General features: G+C 36.6%; 1 protein-coding gene across 11 annotated transcripts; it reads right to left on the minus strand.

Moving 5' to 3' along the window:
- Positions 1–474: 474 nt before the first annotated feature.
- Positions 475–13,247, minus strand: LOC107878614 (increased DNA methylation 1). 11 transcript variants are annotated; one of them, XM_016725658.2, is made up of 11 exons: positions 13,061–13,247; positions 12,699–12,791; positions 11,689–11,809; positions 5,664–8,617; positions 4,079–4,202; positions 3,724–3,806; positions 2,591–2,835; positions 1,988–2,074; positions 1,796–1,895; positions 1,255–1,456; positions 475–1,143 (listed from the first exon to the last, which is right to left on the minus strand). In XM_016725658.2, exons 4-11 carry the CDS (start codon positions 8,439–8,441, stop codon positions 611–613), a joined length of 4,152 nt encoding a protein of 1,383 aa, XP_016581144.2. In that variant the 5' UTR covers positions 8,442–8,617; positions 11,689–11,809; positions 12,699–12,791; positions 13,061–13,247; the 3' UTR covers positions 475–610. The 11 variants fall into 11 exon arrangements, with proteins under 11 accessions (XP_016581144.2, XP_016581145.2, XP_016581150.2 ...); XM_016725659.2 differs by having other exon boundaries at positions 12,961–13,247; XM_016725664.2 differs by having other exon boundaries at positions 475–1,140; positions 13,061–13,245.
- Between the last annotated feature and the right edge of the window lie 145 nt (positions 13,248–13,392).

A 13,392-nucleotide genomic window follows, 5' to 3' on the forward strand; every position in this document is an offset into this window, starting at 1 on the left:
TTTCTATATGAATCTATCTCTATATCTAAATATAGACGAAATGATACTTAAAGAGCATAAAAACGAAAGGTTCTTATCCCCAACATTATTCTCCGATGATAGGCAAAAGAAGCTGAAAGTCAACCGACATTGTTTTGTAACGACGTCCGACATTGTCTTCTAACGACGTCCCAGGGCAAAAAGAACTGAAAGCCACGTGACTGCAAGAAAAAAAACCACCGTTCTCTTTCTTTCTTCGTCCGATCAGGACAAGTGGGTTGTTTCATTTTGTTTTTCGTGTGTATTTGTACATTAAGTGTATCAAAGCTGTATAGTAGTATTGATACATTACTTGTACATAGTATATGTCGTGCATATCCAATGTGTGTGTATATATGTAATGTATAGTAACAAATAGAAATATATATACATTATTATACGTCTATGTTATATAAATTTTTTGAAAATAGAGAATGAATAACTGAAGATAGCTTGTGAAAAAAGTTATAAATACATAAAATATGCAAACATACATTAGCTATTTTAGTTGCAAAATCTTTGCTTTTTTTTTCATTTTTCTTTTTGACAAAGTCCACTGGTGTATAGGCAGAAAAGTTATAAATAATCAACATCATTTCTCATACCCTTGCAATACATCAATTCGCTGTGGCGCTTCATCTAAACAAAAATGGCTGCCCACATTTTTCTGCAAATTATCTACTCTACAACCTACTTCCCCGTGACTGATATATGTCAGAACCGGTTCCTCTGAGAATTTTGTGCACTCACCAGGCAGAGTGTCAACAACATACTGCACTTCCACTAATTGTAAAGCATTTAACTCCGGCAGCCTGGCTTCAGTTTGATGCTCCGGATTAATTGTATTTCCCTCACAACCTTGCCCGGGCTTATGAGTTTCTACATCACAATTCTTGTTGTCCATAAATAAAATAGCTGATTCCTCACGGGAAGAAGTTGTGGAACATTGTCCAGAAAGATTACTACCACCTTGATCTTCACTGACTTGCATGCTCTCAGACTGAGGTGGGTGTCTGACATCATCAGCTCCTGCGTTGGCATCTTGAGATGTCACGCAATGTTGCATGGGCTCAATAATGGTGAGGCCATTCCCAGGGCAGGATACTGTTTTTCCCGGATGAACTGCTTTCAAGAGTGAAACATATCAATTCCGGTTTTTAGCATTGCACCAGTTTGTAGTGTTTAAGAAAAGAGATTTCTTTAAAGTTGGAAAACATCAAAACTCTAAATACTCACCACTCGGTTGATCAGCATCAGCAGCTTGAAACAAAGATTTCTTCAACCATACGGTTCCAGGGAACACCATGAGGTTGATATGACTAAGACTTTGTTTCTCACAATCTTCCAAGGGTTCAAAGCCAAAGCCACACGTCCATGTTTCCACTAAACCGGGGATAGCTGATAGTACAATTTTCTCAACCTTGAACGACTTTAGCATCTGGAAGCCATGATCAAGGGAAACAAGTAAGCATGCATGGCAAAACCTTGCTTACCATAAAATAAAAGATGATATGCATTACAAGCCACAGAATCAGCGGGAAAGAAGGAAGAGAACAAGCAAGGGGTTTCATATGTATATTAGCATGTTGAACATTAATTCTAAAATAATACAACACTACATATAAAATTTAATGCATTTGTTATTTTGTATTTTCATACTATGTATAGATTAGTAAATAGTAAAAATCCATGTGATTTACGACCATTTCTGGGGCTTATGTACCATCCGGCGTTAAGTAAAACAGTGTGTGGGACCCCACCCAAGTTTAAAACATACCTCCAGTATAGAATTTAGTAGACGCCTACACATTCCCTGGCGGCGGTATTTACTGCATGTTGCAATTAGAGGCATCTCAGCAACTGTTACCCCATGGATCCTGCATAAGAACCAAATTCTGATTCAGAAAAAAATTCAATATGGCATAATAAAGGGCAATGGACAATTTCATTCAAGATTGTAAAGAAATACCTTACTGATGCTACAGCTACTGATACGTCATCTTTCTCAAGGATCATCGTGTAGAATCCCTGATAATTTAATCTTGCAAATTGCGATCTGCAAAGATTTTTAAAATCAGTCTGTCAGCACCACTCAAGTGCCATTGCATTTTGTAACATTGATAAGAAGAACCTAGTCAAACAACCCCATGGATGCAGGAACCAATGCACCTTTTTATTTGGCTCAATGAACAGATGAAACTTCATCCATTTGTTTGCATATAGCCATATCTTCCTTAGAACATAATGCTTCAGATAAAATTGTAATTATAAGATTCTACTGTCATTTCGATATAAAATATATTATTCATAAATTTATAGTTAAACTAGCTGTTCAACCTTCCATTCAATTAGTTTGAATGAGAACTGAATGAACAAGACATGCTAGGCATAACGCCTCATCTATCAAGTGCAGGGAGTTTAGCAAAATCTACTTGTAGGCTGTAGCTAATTTCACAAACTGCTTTAAAAGAATGTGGAGGAATAAGTATTAAGCGATATTACCCAACCACACAGGTAAGCACAGCAGTATGTTTTAAAATAGAAAAGAGCAGAAAGCAAGCAGAATGCTCACCCCCAGCTGTATATCACTTGGGGTATCATATCTATGCCAGTTCTTGGATCCACCATGGGAAGAAAGCACTCCTCCATAATCGTAAGGGCAACTGCTAACTTTGAGTTGCATTCTGCCTTTAAAGCAATAAACCGCTGATCAGAATGAACTATGTGGTCACCATGAATGGACCTCAGAAGAGTCCATGAAAAGCCATCTGTCAGACCATTAATGAACCCTATGCGAGAGTGAAGACCTTTATAAACCTGCAAAAAAATATCGCTCAAGTTTTTTTCTGAAAGACAACTAAAATAATTCATAGTCAAGCTTGAGGTGAAGTTAATATTTATTTCAGCAGAATCTACAATTCTTAGATGTTATGTAAAATCTAAAACAGCAACACCAGGGGGGCTGATTATTTAAACTATAGATTAACCATGCCAATGTTTTATTATCCTTTATTAAAAGAAGTTCGTTTGCGGGAATATACTGGGTCTGTTGTTGTTGTTGTAGTATTAAAAGAAGTTCGCATAGGGTTTGTCATACTTTCTCATTAATCAAAAACTTCAGTCAACGAATTGAATTATATGCTCATCGTGAAGTCATCCCTAAAGACTACAACTAAGAGCAGGGGGACGAATCCTAAGCATTTTGCTAGTGCATACTGAAAAGCTTTCAGGCACTAGGAGAAGTTCAAATAAATAAATATGATCAAGTATTTCAGGCTCAAGAAAACCATCAAAGAGAAGACTTATCATGGTGAAATTCTTTCATGATAAAATCAGATTCACTTGTCAAAGAAAAGATCTACCCGGTGAAAATCCAAGGCCACAGAATACTAATAGTACTCTGGCAGTGAAAACAGATGTTTATGAATATTACTATACATGCGCAAGAACTTCTTTTCTTAGTTTAGTTGTTACTCCTATATAGACCTACTCATGATATATCACATTTTCCTTCCAAGTTATATCACATGCAGAAGAAACTAAGAACCATCGAATAGCACTTCAAGACTCCACATTAAAACCTTCAAAGAGACGAAAATATGAAAAGTTGATTTGTTAGATGTACACTAAATTGCATCAGGATTTGCATCATTGAGCAAGCTTGTTTAATAATAAGAAAAGGTAAAACTGAGATGACTAGCTCACCTCCTGACAGCTTTCGCTGCAGAACCACGTATCAGAGTCCGGTCCACTTTTGGTAATTCTTAGTTTACTGCATGCTTCATGATCTGTTCACAAAACATCAAAGCCATCAAGGCATTTCGTCACAGAAAACGAGGAAACTTTCGGGAAGGAAGTTATACTTTTCCCACCCCAATAATTGAACAAATGTGAAAGAAGATAATTCTCTGATTGAGGCCAGTAAAGTGTGCCAAAAGCAAATGAGACCATGCATTCCGGTAAGAAGTGAACACAGAGCTCCAATACCAATATTTGGGGACATATGCTGGCCTGTAATGGGAAAAGAATAGAAACCAAACAAGTTCATGGGAGAACTCACATTTATGTTCACACTGTGAACATTTTAATCCACCGGGGGAACACAATGCTTCACTATATTTAACCACTTCCCCACATTTCTGGCAAGTGCACTGCGAACAATACCAACTCCCTTCAGGAAGCTCCTGAAACAAGAAATAATAAAGTTAATCTCTTAGAAATTATGTCTGTTGTCCAGTATTGTGAAACAAATTCAGTAAACTTATATGATGCACAACAAAACCAGAGGGAAACACTGCCATATGAAAGGATATGTTGTTTTAAAAGGGTCGTACATTCATGCCTCTTGCAGACACAGAAACCAAAACAGTATTGGTAAACAGATATAGCACAGATTTGTAGAGAAAACAAGATACGACTTAATAAAATGGTAAAAAGGTAATAAACACAAAGTAAAACAAATAATCAAGAACAAAAGTAAAAAAAAGTTATCAACCAATCTTATTCAGAGTGTCACTTACTACCATTACTTTTATCAAATAAAAAGTTACTTTTGATAAGACCACAAAAATGAGTTACATCACAACCAAAAATTGAAGCACCATCAAAATAGAACTAGGAGAAGTACCAAAAACCTGGTCAAACATAATCCCATGGGACTTTAAACATAGTAACGAATGTCAACTAAGTGAGACATCAACAAATTGAGTATAAGGAAAGACCGATAATAAAAAGCTTCCAATCTCTTTAGTCCTCCACGTGGAACAGGCGAAGAGCATGGAAATATATATATTTTTTTTGGACAGGTGCAGGAAAATATCTTAAATTAGAAAAGTCATAACAGTTTGCTATATAGCATCGCTAATAAATAAGCCAACTGACTGACTGTCATAACTCTAAGGAACTTGTAGACAATCATTAATGCAGAAGATTAGGATAGGAAATAATAAGGAAAGGAAAGCCCATTCAGACCAAATTGAATCCTCCTCATTTCTCTCAAACCCCATTCAGACCAAATTGAATCCTCCTCATTTCTCTCAAACCACAATGGCCTAATATGGGTCATGATCTCTATGCTGCTTATTTGTCAGAACTTCTCTCTGTGTCTAACATAAGCAATTGAAACCTGGATCAAACCGGGCTGTTCTTAATAACTTGATCAAATTGAATCTACCGCAATGGTGAAAGGGAACTGATCTAGATTTGGATAAAATAGCTTTCCAAAAAATATAAATTACATACTTCTAGAGTTCGATACAACTGTCTTACTTTTTAATTTAAGCTAGGGTTCAAAAATCCATCGGTGTTCCGCGGGACCAAGTATCAGTATATCATAGGACTACTAGATAAATAAATTTGTTGACTTGTTAACTTTATACACTAGGATTACAAGCAATTCTATGGAACGTAAGACAAATTTTCAAGGAGTATATTTCTTTCCAAGGGGAAAAACACTATCACAATATAATGTCAACTAAAACCATATAAGAACTCATGCATAAAGTGCAAGGATGGATCTTTGACACCTTACGATCTACAAGTGGATTAAACATAAATGTTGAGAAAGAAAATATGTATTCATGCAAAATAAAGGTATCAAACTAACCCGAACAAGTAAACCAAGTGAAAAGGGTTAAAGGACAAACCTGTGTGAACAAACAAGCTAGATGAAAAGTAGCTGGACAATTATCACAACAAATCAACTCGCCACCCTCACCACATCGCCCGCAACTGTCATCATTTTGGTCCCTTTCCTCAGTTTGGGCAGTTTGAGAAACAACTTTCCGCGCCTTGTATTCATCTGACCAAGCCTCAAGCTGACATAAGGTGAATGGTTTATTACCAGACTCCATGAAAAGGTTCAAACAGGGACGATTGAACTTAAAACCCGCATGACTTTTGAACTCGGAGATTGATAGCACCTTGTCACAGCAATTGCACAATACTCCATCAGTGGTAATTAAGCCGGTGTTTACCACAGAATCGTCTTTCAAGTTCCGGTACTGGATCACTTCGTTTAGGTAAACAATCCCAGAATGAATTAACCAGGATAACACAGTCCTCGGGGCAAAGGTAGGCCATTTTGCTTCGGTGAAGTGCTTTCCACCCTTGTTGAGGCCACGTAAAAGCAACTTGCAACCACTTTTCTGGCTCTTCCTCTTTCTTGGAGGCTTGATTTTACGAGAGGACCTTTTGTTACCAGATCTGCATGTCTTGTTTCTAATTACAGCTGAAATTAAGAGATCGTCGTCATTAATACGACATCTCTTACGTTTCTTTGATCCAATTTTGCGCTTGCTTGTAATTGCTTTAGATTCAATATTTCCTTCCAACGGGTTGTCATCATCAATATTCCCAGAGTTGAACCCCTTCATATTCACATTAAACCCCTTCTGTTCAGTATTTTCCTGAGACTCTGAACAACAGAATTGATGACCTCTAGCTTTCCCCAGGTGGTCTACTAAATATCCCTTGGCTCTTAAATGTATTTGTGTGCCAGACCCACTAACTTCATGAACTCCACTCTTATTATAAGATGGATCAAACTTTTCATCATGGTAACCATTAGTAAATTCCATTTCTGATAATTTTTTTGATTTCTTCGGGGCCTTCCTTTTCAAGACTGAGCTTTCTGCATGAGGTATACCATTGGAAATCATTGTCAGAGATTTTGTGTCCATCATCTCACTGTTTCTATGGCTTGAATCAAACGTGGATCCCACCAAATAGGGAACTTCTCTACCGTCAAGACCACTCACTGGTACATTTTTGATGAACAAATTACCAACATGATCAGAACTCTTCACATCATGGCTTGAGAAACTTTTATTGCTATCATGCTGAGTAAGAACAGTATCAGATCCCCCAATCGTTAGTACATCTCCTGAACTAATAGGAACTTCAAACAAACAAGATTCAGCATGCTCACTGGTGCTTTCAGATCCACAAGCGGGTGAAGGAGCTAATTCCAGTACATCATTACCATCTTCCAAGCGCTTCCTGTATTTATTAGCACCCGGACTGACAATATCCCTTACGCACATGGATTTTTCATTACGATAATAATAAGATACGCCATTCAGATATTTGCCTTCACCCATCTGTGACTCTGTTAAGTTGAGAGAACTTTCATCACCATACTCCTTGTGGATGCATTTATCTGTCTCAAGACTTGTCATTGCACTATCTGAGACAAAAGAAGAGCTGCAAGGCTGATTTTGCAAAGTTCTCTCAGCAAAGAGGTTTCCTGCATCGTCTACAATCTTTAGCCCATTATCTTTAACAGGAGCTGTGGACAAAGTCGTTTTGGCTTTAACTGTTTTTCCTTCTTTGAGATGGCTCAATTTCTTGTCAATGAACACCACAGTTGCAAAGGGGTCGAGGAGACTCCAAAGCCGAGCCAATGCAGAAGCTGTTCCCAATGTACCCAGCTTTTCTTCAATCTCCGTCACTGTACCTGATAGGTCACTCAAAAATTGTGCTATATCAGACCATAACCTACAATCCTTTTCTGGAAAAATACCATCTGCATAAGTAAACACACTCTGTCCACACAAGGCCCAAGCTTTCCGGAATTCACGGAATGGTCTTCCTTCAGGTGACTTGTAAACATACTCACCAATTCCATGAAATTTATTATTTCTTCTACGCCTCCCGATTACCCATCCTGCTGTTCTGAGCAAACGATGGATGTGGTATCGGAGAACAGGGCGAGGGTCATTTGGAGAATCCTTAATCGTTAACAATTCAGCTTCATCCAGTTCTACAAAGCAATGGTCCCTCCACTTTGGCTTGGCTGGTCGGAGAATCTCTGATGACTTTGCAGCACTGCCAACTAAAAACTTGGTTGCATAGCTCTCCTGAGAAGCAGGTGACGCAATTGCTTTACCAACTACATCCTTCCATTCATTTCCTTCTATTTTAGATGATCTTAATTTTGATGAATCCATTTCACCAAGCATGTGACTTCTGTCCAGCAGAGTGTGCCGCTTCTGCAAATAAGAACTTGATTTAACACCTTGGTTCGAAGATTCAACTATATGACATATCACACTCAGAGAAGGGCAGGAAAAAGGTTGCTGAGATACATCTGCAGGTACTCTATCCAAGGAAGCTAATGATTCAGATTCCTTTTCCACATGACTGTTTGTTAGCTCTTTTTCACAAGGGCCTTCTCTAGAATCTTCCTTCATGTCATGAGAATCATGATGTAGTGTCAAACCGGAATTTTCACCACACAAATGTCCAGGTTCATCTGTCTGGCTAGTAAGGACACCCTCAAAATTGATCATTTCGGTCACAAGACACCTTTCGGTACCGCTTTCATTTCCGAAGAACACGACTGCAAATATTTGTGTCTCGTTCACTGACCCATCAAAACCATCGTCATGCAGACCTTCAATGTCTTTGTTGAACAGCAGCATCTTTGCTGAATTATTAATTTTCAAGAAGGAATGAAAGTCCTTCGTCCTTAGTGTATCCTTGGTCAAATGCTAACCATCAAAAAGGAATGAAAGACCAGCACCAAGCCTCACTACATAATAAATCTCATCGTCGGAATCATCTGTAGTCTGGACATATAATATCCATTTGTATGTTTCTGCACAGAAATAGAAACACAAAATTGTAAGATCTGTTCCTACACTAAACTACTGCAATCGGAAAAAATTGAATCCCAATTGTTTCTTCACTCCAAAGCCCAGAAACTTATTTAGCCACTCTTTTTTTGACAAAGAACTTATTTAGCCACCCAGTTGTCCCCAATATCAATGTTAAATTATCATTTCCATCCCAAAGTCATAAGCATGATACAAAAGATTCCAGATGGAGGGGGTTGGAGCAATAAGTAATGAGCAAATAGCGCTTCATGGACCAAGGAATATGGTGTTCCTGTCTGATTCTTCAGAATTATATTACAGACCACAGTGGGTGTGCAAGCATCACCTGTAACGCAGATGGACTTGATAATTATCAAGGAAAGGATGTCATCTAAGGCGTGTTTCACTTTTTGAAAAAGAAATACTAGATTGTGTAGCAGGCTTAATCCTATAAGAGGCAGCTGTCATAACTCATAAGTAAAGAAAACATTGCAGGAAGCATCTGAACCAAATGAGACAGCATTAAAGGTTTAACGAACTGCCAGGTTACGGAAGACTAAATATTCCTAATCATGGCACAGAATCAGTGCACAAAAATCAAGGCTTTCTTTGTTTGAGCATTGTCTTTGAAGTTAAAAGCAGACATTGGTTAAAGTGCAATTCAAGCAGACTCATAACATTATTGCCAATACACCTTTTCTCCTTTTTTGGTCAAGCGTTAGGCTATACAGAATTAGAAAATCGGGAAGTTTTGGAGACTCAAATACTAAATTTCCTAATTCAATTCATTTTCATCACAAATATATAACAGAAACAGAAAAACACATCAAATTATAACAGAATGCGCATTGGCAAAAAAAAATAGCAACATATGCAAGAAGAGTGACTGCTGGAGAAAACCATTCCAAGAAAGTTTAAATATATGAAAATGACCAACAAGGAAATCCTACAAGTAGTGTTACAACTATAATTCAGCAAAATCCAATCAAACCACACAGAAAATCATGGCACAGAATCAGTGCATCAAAACCAAGACTTTCTTGGTTTGTGCAGCATTTTTTGAAGTTAAAAGTAGACATTGGTTACAGTGAAATTCAAGTAGCCTCATAATAACATTTTAGACTATAGACCTTTTGTCCTTTTTTGTCAAGTGCTAGGCTATGCAGGATGATTATAAATCAGGGAGTTGGGATACTCAAATACTAAATTTCCTAATTCGATTCATTCTTTATATAAATGTATAATTAAAAAAACACATCAAATTATAACAGAAATATAACAAAATATGCATTGGAGAAAAAAAATCCAACAACATATGCAGGAAGAGATGCTTCTGGAGGAAACCGTTCCGAGTAAGGTAACATATACAAAAATGACGAAATAGGAAAACCTACAAGTAACAATTACAACTATAATTCAGCAAAATTCAATCAAACCACGCACAAAATCCTGACGTGAATCAGTGCATCAAATTCAAGGCTTTCTTTGTTTATGCAGTGTCTTCGAAGTTAAAAGTAGACATCAATTACAGTGAAATAAAAGCAGACTCATAACGTTATAGCCTGTAGACCTTTTGTCCTTGTTTGGTTAAGTGTTTATACAGAATTAAAAATCAGGAAGTTGGGATACTCAAATACTGAATTTCCTAATTCAGTTTCATTTTTGTCATAAATGTGTAACAAAAACACATCAAATTATACCAGAAATCTAACAAAATGTGCATTGGAGGAAAAAAATCTAACAACATAGGAGGGAAGAGTGGCTGCTGGAGAAAACCGTCCAGAGGAAGGTAACATGAGAAAATGACCAAAAAGGAAACCTAAAAGTAACGATTACTACTACAATTCAGCAACATTCAATCAAACCACACACAAAATCATGGCACACAATCACTGCATTATAGCATATAGACCTTTTGTCCTTGTTTGGTTAAGAGTTAGGCTGTACAGAATTAGAAAATCTGGAAGTTTAGACACTCAAATACTAAATTTCCTAATTCGATGCATTTTATCATAAATGTATAACAGAAACAGAAAAACACATCACATTATAACAGAAGCAAAAAAATACGCATTGGTTAAAAAAAATCTAACAACATACGCAGGAAGAGTGACTGCTGAAAATGACCGAAAAGGAAACCTACAAGTAACTATTTCAACTATAACTCAATTCAATCTAACAACATATACAGTAAAAGTGACTGCTGGAGAAAACCATTCCAAGTAAGTTAACATATACGAAAATGACTGACAAGGAAACCCTAAACCTACAAGTAACTATTTCAACTATATTTCAGCAATATTCAATCAAACACCACACAAAATTCAGTAACTTCACGGATCCAAAAAAGGCACCTCCAGATAGATATAAATAGATATCAGGTACAGTTCAATCAACAAAAAACAACAAATCCACCGTCACTGGCCATTCTAGAAGAAACCAGAATACAGACCTGAGTTTGCAAATGCATTTTCATCATAAATGTATGACAGAAACAGAAAAAACACATCAAATTATACCACAAGTCTAACAAAATATGCATTTGGAAAAAAAAAAAAAAAAGTTTAACAACATATGCAGGAAGAGTGAATGCTGGAGAAACCCGTTTCAAGTAAGTTAAAACATATCCGAAAATGACAGACAAGAAGAAACCTCAAAACCTACAAGTAATAATTGCAATTATAATTCAATCAAACCACACACAAAATCATGGCACAGAATCAGTGCATCAAAATCAAGGTTTTCTTAAAAGTATACATTAATCAAGTGTTAGGCTATACAGAATAGAAAATCGGGACGTTTTGGAGACTCAAATACTAAATTTCCTAATTCGATTCATTTCCATTATCAATGAATAACAGAAACAGAAAAACACATCAAACCATAACAGAAATCTAATAATACACATTGAAGAAAAAAAAAAATCTAACAACATATGCAGGAAAAGTGGCCGCTGGAAATGACCAAAAAGGAAACCTACAAGTAACTATTTCAACTATTAAATTCAGCAAAATTCAATCTAATAACAAATGGGGGAAGAGTGACTGCTGGAAATGATCGAAAGGAAACCTACAAGTAGAGGATTCAACTTTAATTAAGCAAAATTCAATCTAACACAACATATGCAGGAAGAGTGACTGCTACTGCTGGAGAAGACCATTCCGAGTAAGCAAAAATGACCTCCAAGAAAAAACCTACAAGTAACAATTTTAATTAAAATTCAGCAAAATTAAATCTAACAACATATGCAGGAGGAGAAATGACCGGTACGGAAAACCTACAAGTAATGATTTTCAACTATGATTCAGCAAAATTCAATCTAACAAGATATGCAGGAAGAGTGACGGCTGGAAATCACCGAAAACAAAAAAACTTAAAAGTAACGATTACACCTATAATTCAGCAAAATTCAATCTAAAAAGGAAGAGTGACTGCTGGAGAAAACCGTTCTGAGTAAGCGAAAATGACCAACAACGAAACCTTAAAACCTACATATAACGGTAACAATTATAGAATTCAGCAAAATCCAATCAAACCACACACAAAATTCAGAAAAATTCAATCTAAAAACACGTGCAGGAAGAATGAATGCTGGAAATGACTGAAAAGGAAACCTACAAGTAACGGTATCAAATTTAATTCAGCAATATTCAATCTAACACCATATACAGGAAGAGTGACTGCTGGAGAAAACCGTTCCAACTAAGGTAACATATACGAAAATGACCAAAAAGGAAAAACCTACAAATAACGATTTTCAACTACAATTCAGCAAAGTTTCAATCTAACAACATATACAGGAAGAGTTCCGAGTACATGTACGAAAATGACCAAAACCTCAAAACCTAAAAGCAATAATTTTTCAACTATAATTCAGCAAAATTCAATCTAACAAGGGAGGGTGACTGCTGGAGAAAACCATTCCGAGCACATATACAAAAATGACTAAAACGAAAAACCTAAAAAAAAAAAAAAACTTTCAACTATAATTCAGCAAAATTCAATCCAACAAGGAAGAGTGACTGCTAGGAGAAAACCGCTCCCGTTCCGAGCAAGCGAAAATGACCGACAAGGAAAACTTACAATAACGATTCCAGCTATAAAATTCAGCAAAATTCAATCGTCACTGCTGAAGAAAACCATTCCGAGTAAGCGCAAATGACCGACAACGAAAACCTACAAGTAACAATTTACATCAATAAAATTCAGAAAAAAAAAAAAAAAAACAGCAACTTTCTCGATCCAAACAAGGCACATCCAGATACATCAACCAAAAAAAAAAAAAAAAATCCGCTGCTCCGCCGCACGCACCGTTCATTTCAGAAACAAAAAAAAAAACACTCACATGACTTTACAAATGCAATTCACTGAAGATTGTTAGGGTTCCGGTGACTCCGTTACAAGAGGATCTGAAGATAAGGTAAATTAAACGGTGGAAAATTTACCTTCGGAAAAAACTCAGAAGTGTAGAAATGGAGTGTGTGTGGAAGGCTAAGGCTTTGGCTTTTGAAAGAGACAATAGCGGTATAAATAGTAGAAAAGGATGAGGCACCATTAACAGCTGAATACACTTTCCTCTCTTTCTATCTCTATTTCGTCCGCCATGTGCGTGAGTGACCTTGCCTTTGGCTTATATATACCCACTGACTGTTATATGTTAACCCACTCACCACTTGTTTGTTTGTCTCTTTCCTCATTTTCACTCTGCGCCCCAAGTATTTCTTTTTTAAAAAAAAAAAAAAAAAAAATATTAAATACTTACCGCTTCCTTGCCTTT

The sequence above is a fragment of the Capsicum annuum genome, chromosome 7 (assembly GCF_002878395.1).
Source record: "Capsicum annuum cultivar UCD-10X-F1 chromosome 7, UCD10Xv1.1, whole genome shotgun sequence".
In the NCBI taxonomy this organism is placed as follows: domain Eukaryota; kingdom Viridiplantae; phylum Streptophyta; class Magnoliopsida; order Solanales; family Solanaceae; genus Capsicum; species Capsicum annuum.

What these genes read in the sequence shown, in the direction of transcription:
- LOC107878614 (XM_016725663.2), bottom strand. Translation starts at nt 8,441, where the DNA reads ATGCTGCTGTTCAACAAAGACATTGAAGGTCTGCATGACGATGGTTTT. An exon ending in CAAGTGATATACAGCTGGGG is followed by an intron (nt 2,075 to 2,590) that starts GTGAGCATTCTG and finishes AAATCTTTGCAG; the next exon opens with ATCGCAATTTGCAAGATTAA. An exon ending in GTAGCTGTAGCATCAGTAAG is followed by an intron (nt 1,896 to 1,987) that starts GTATTTCTTTAC and finishes GTTCTTATGCAG; the next exon opens with GATCCATGGGGTAACAGTTG.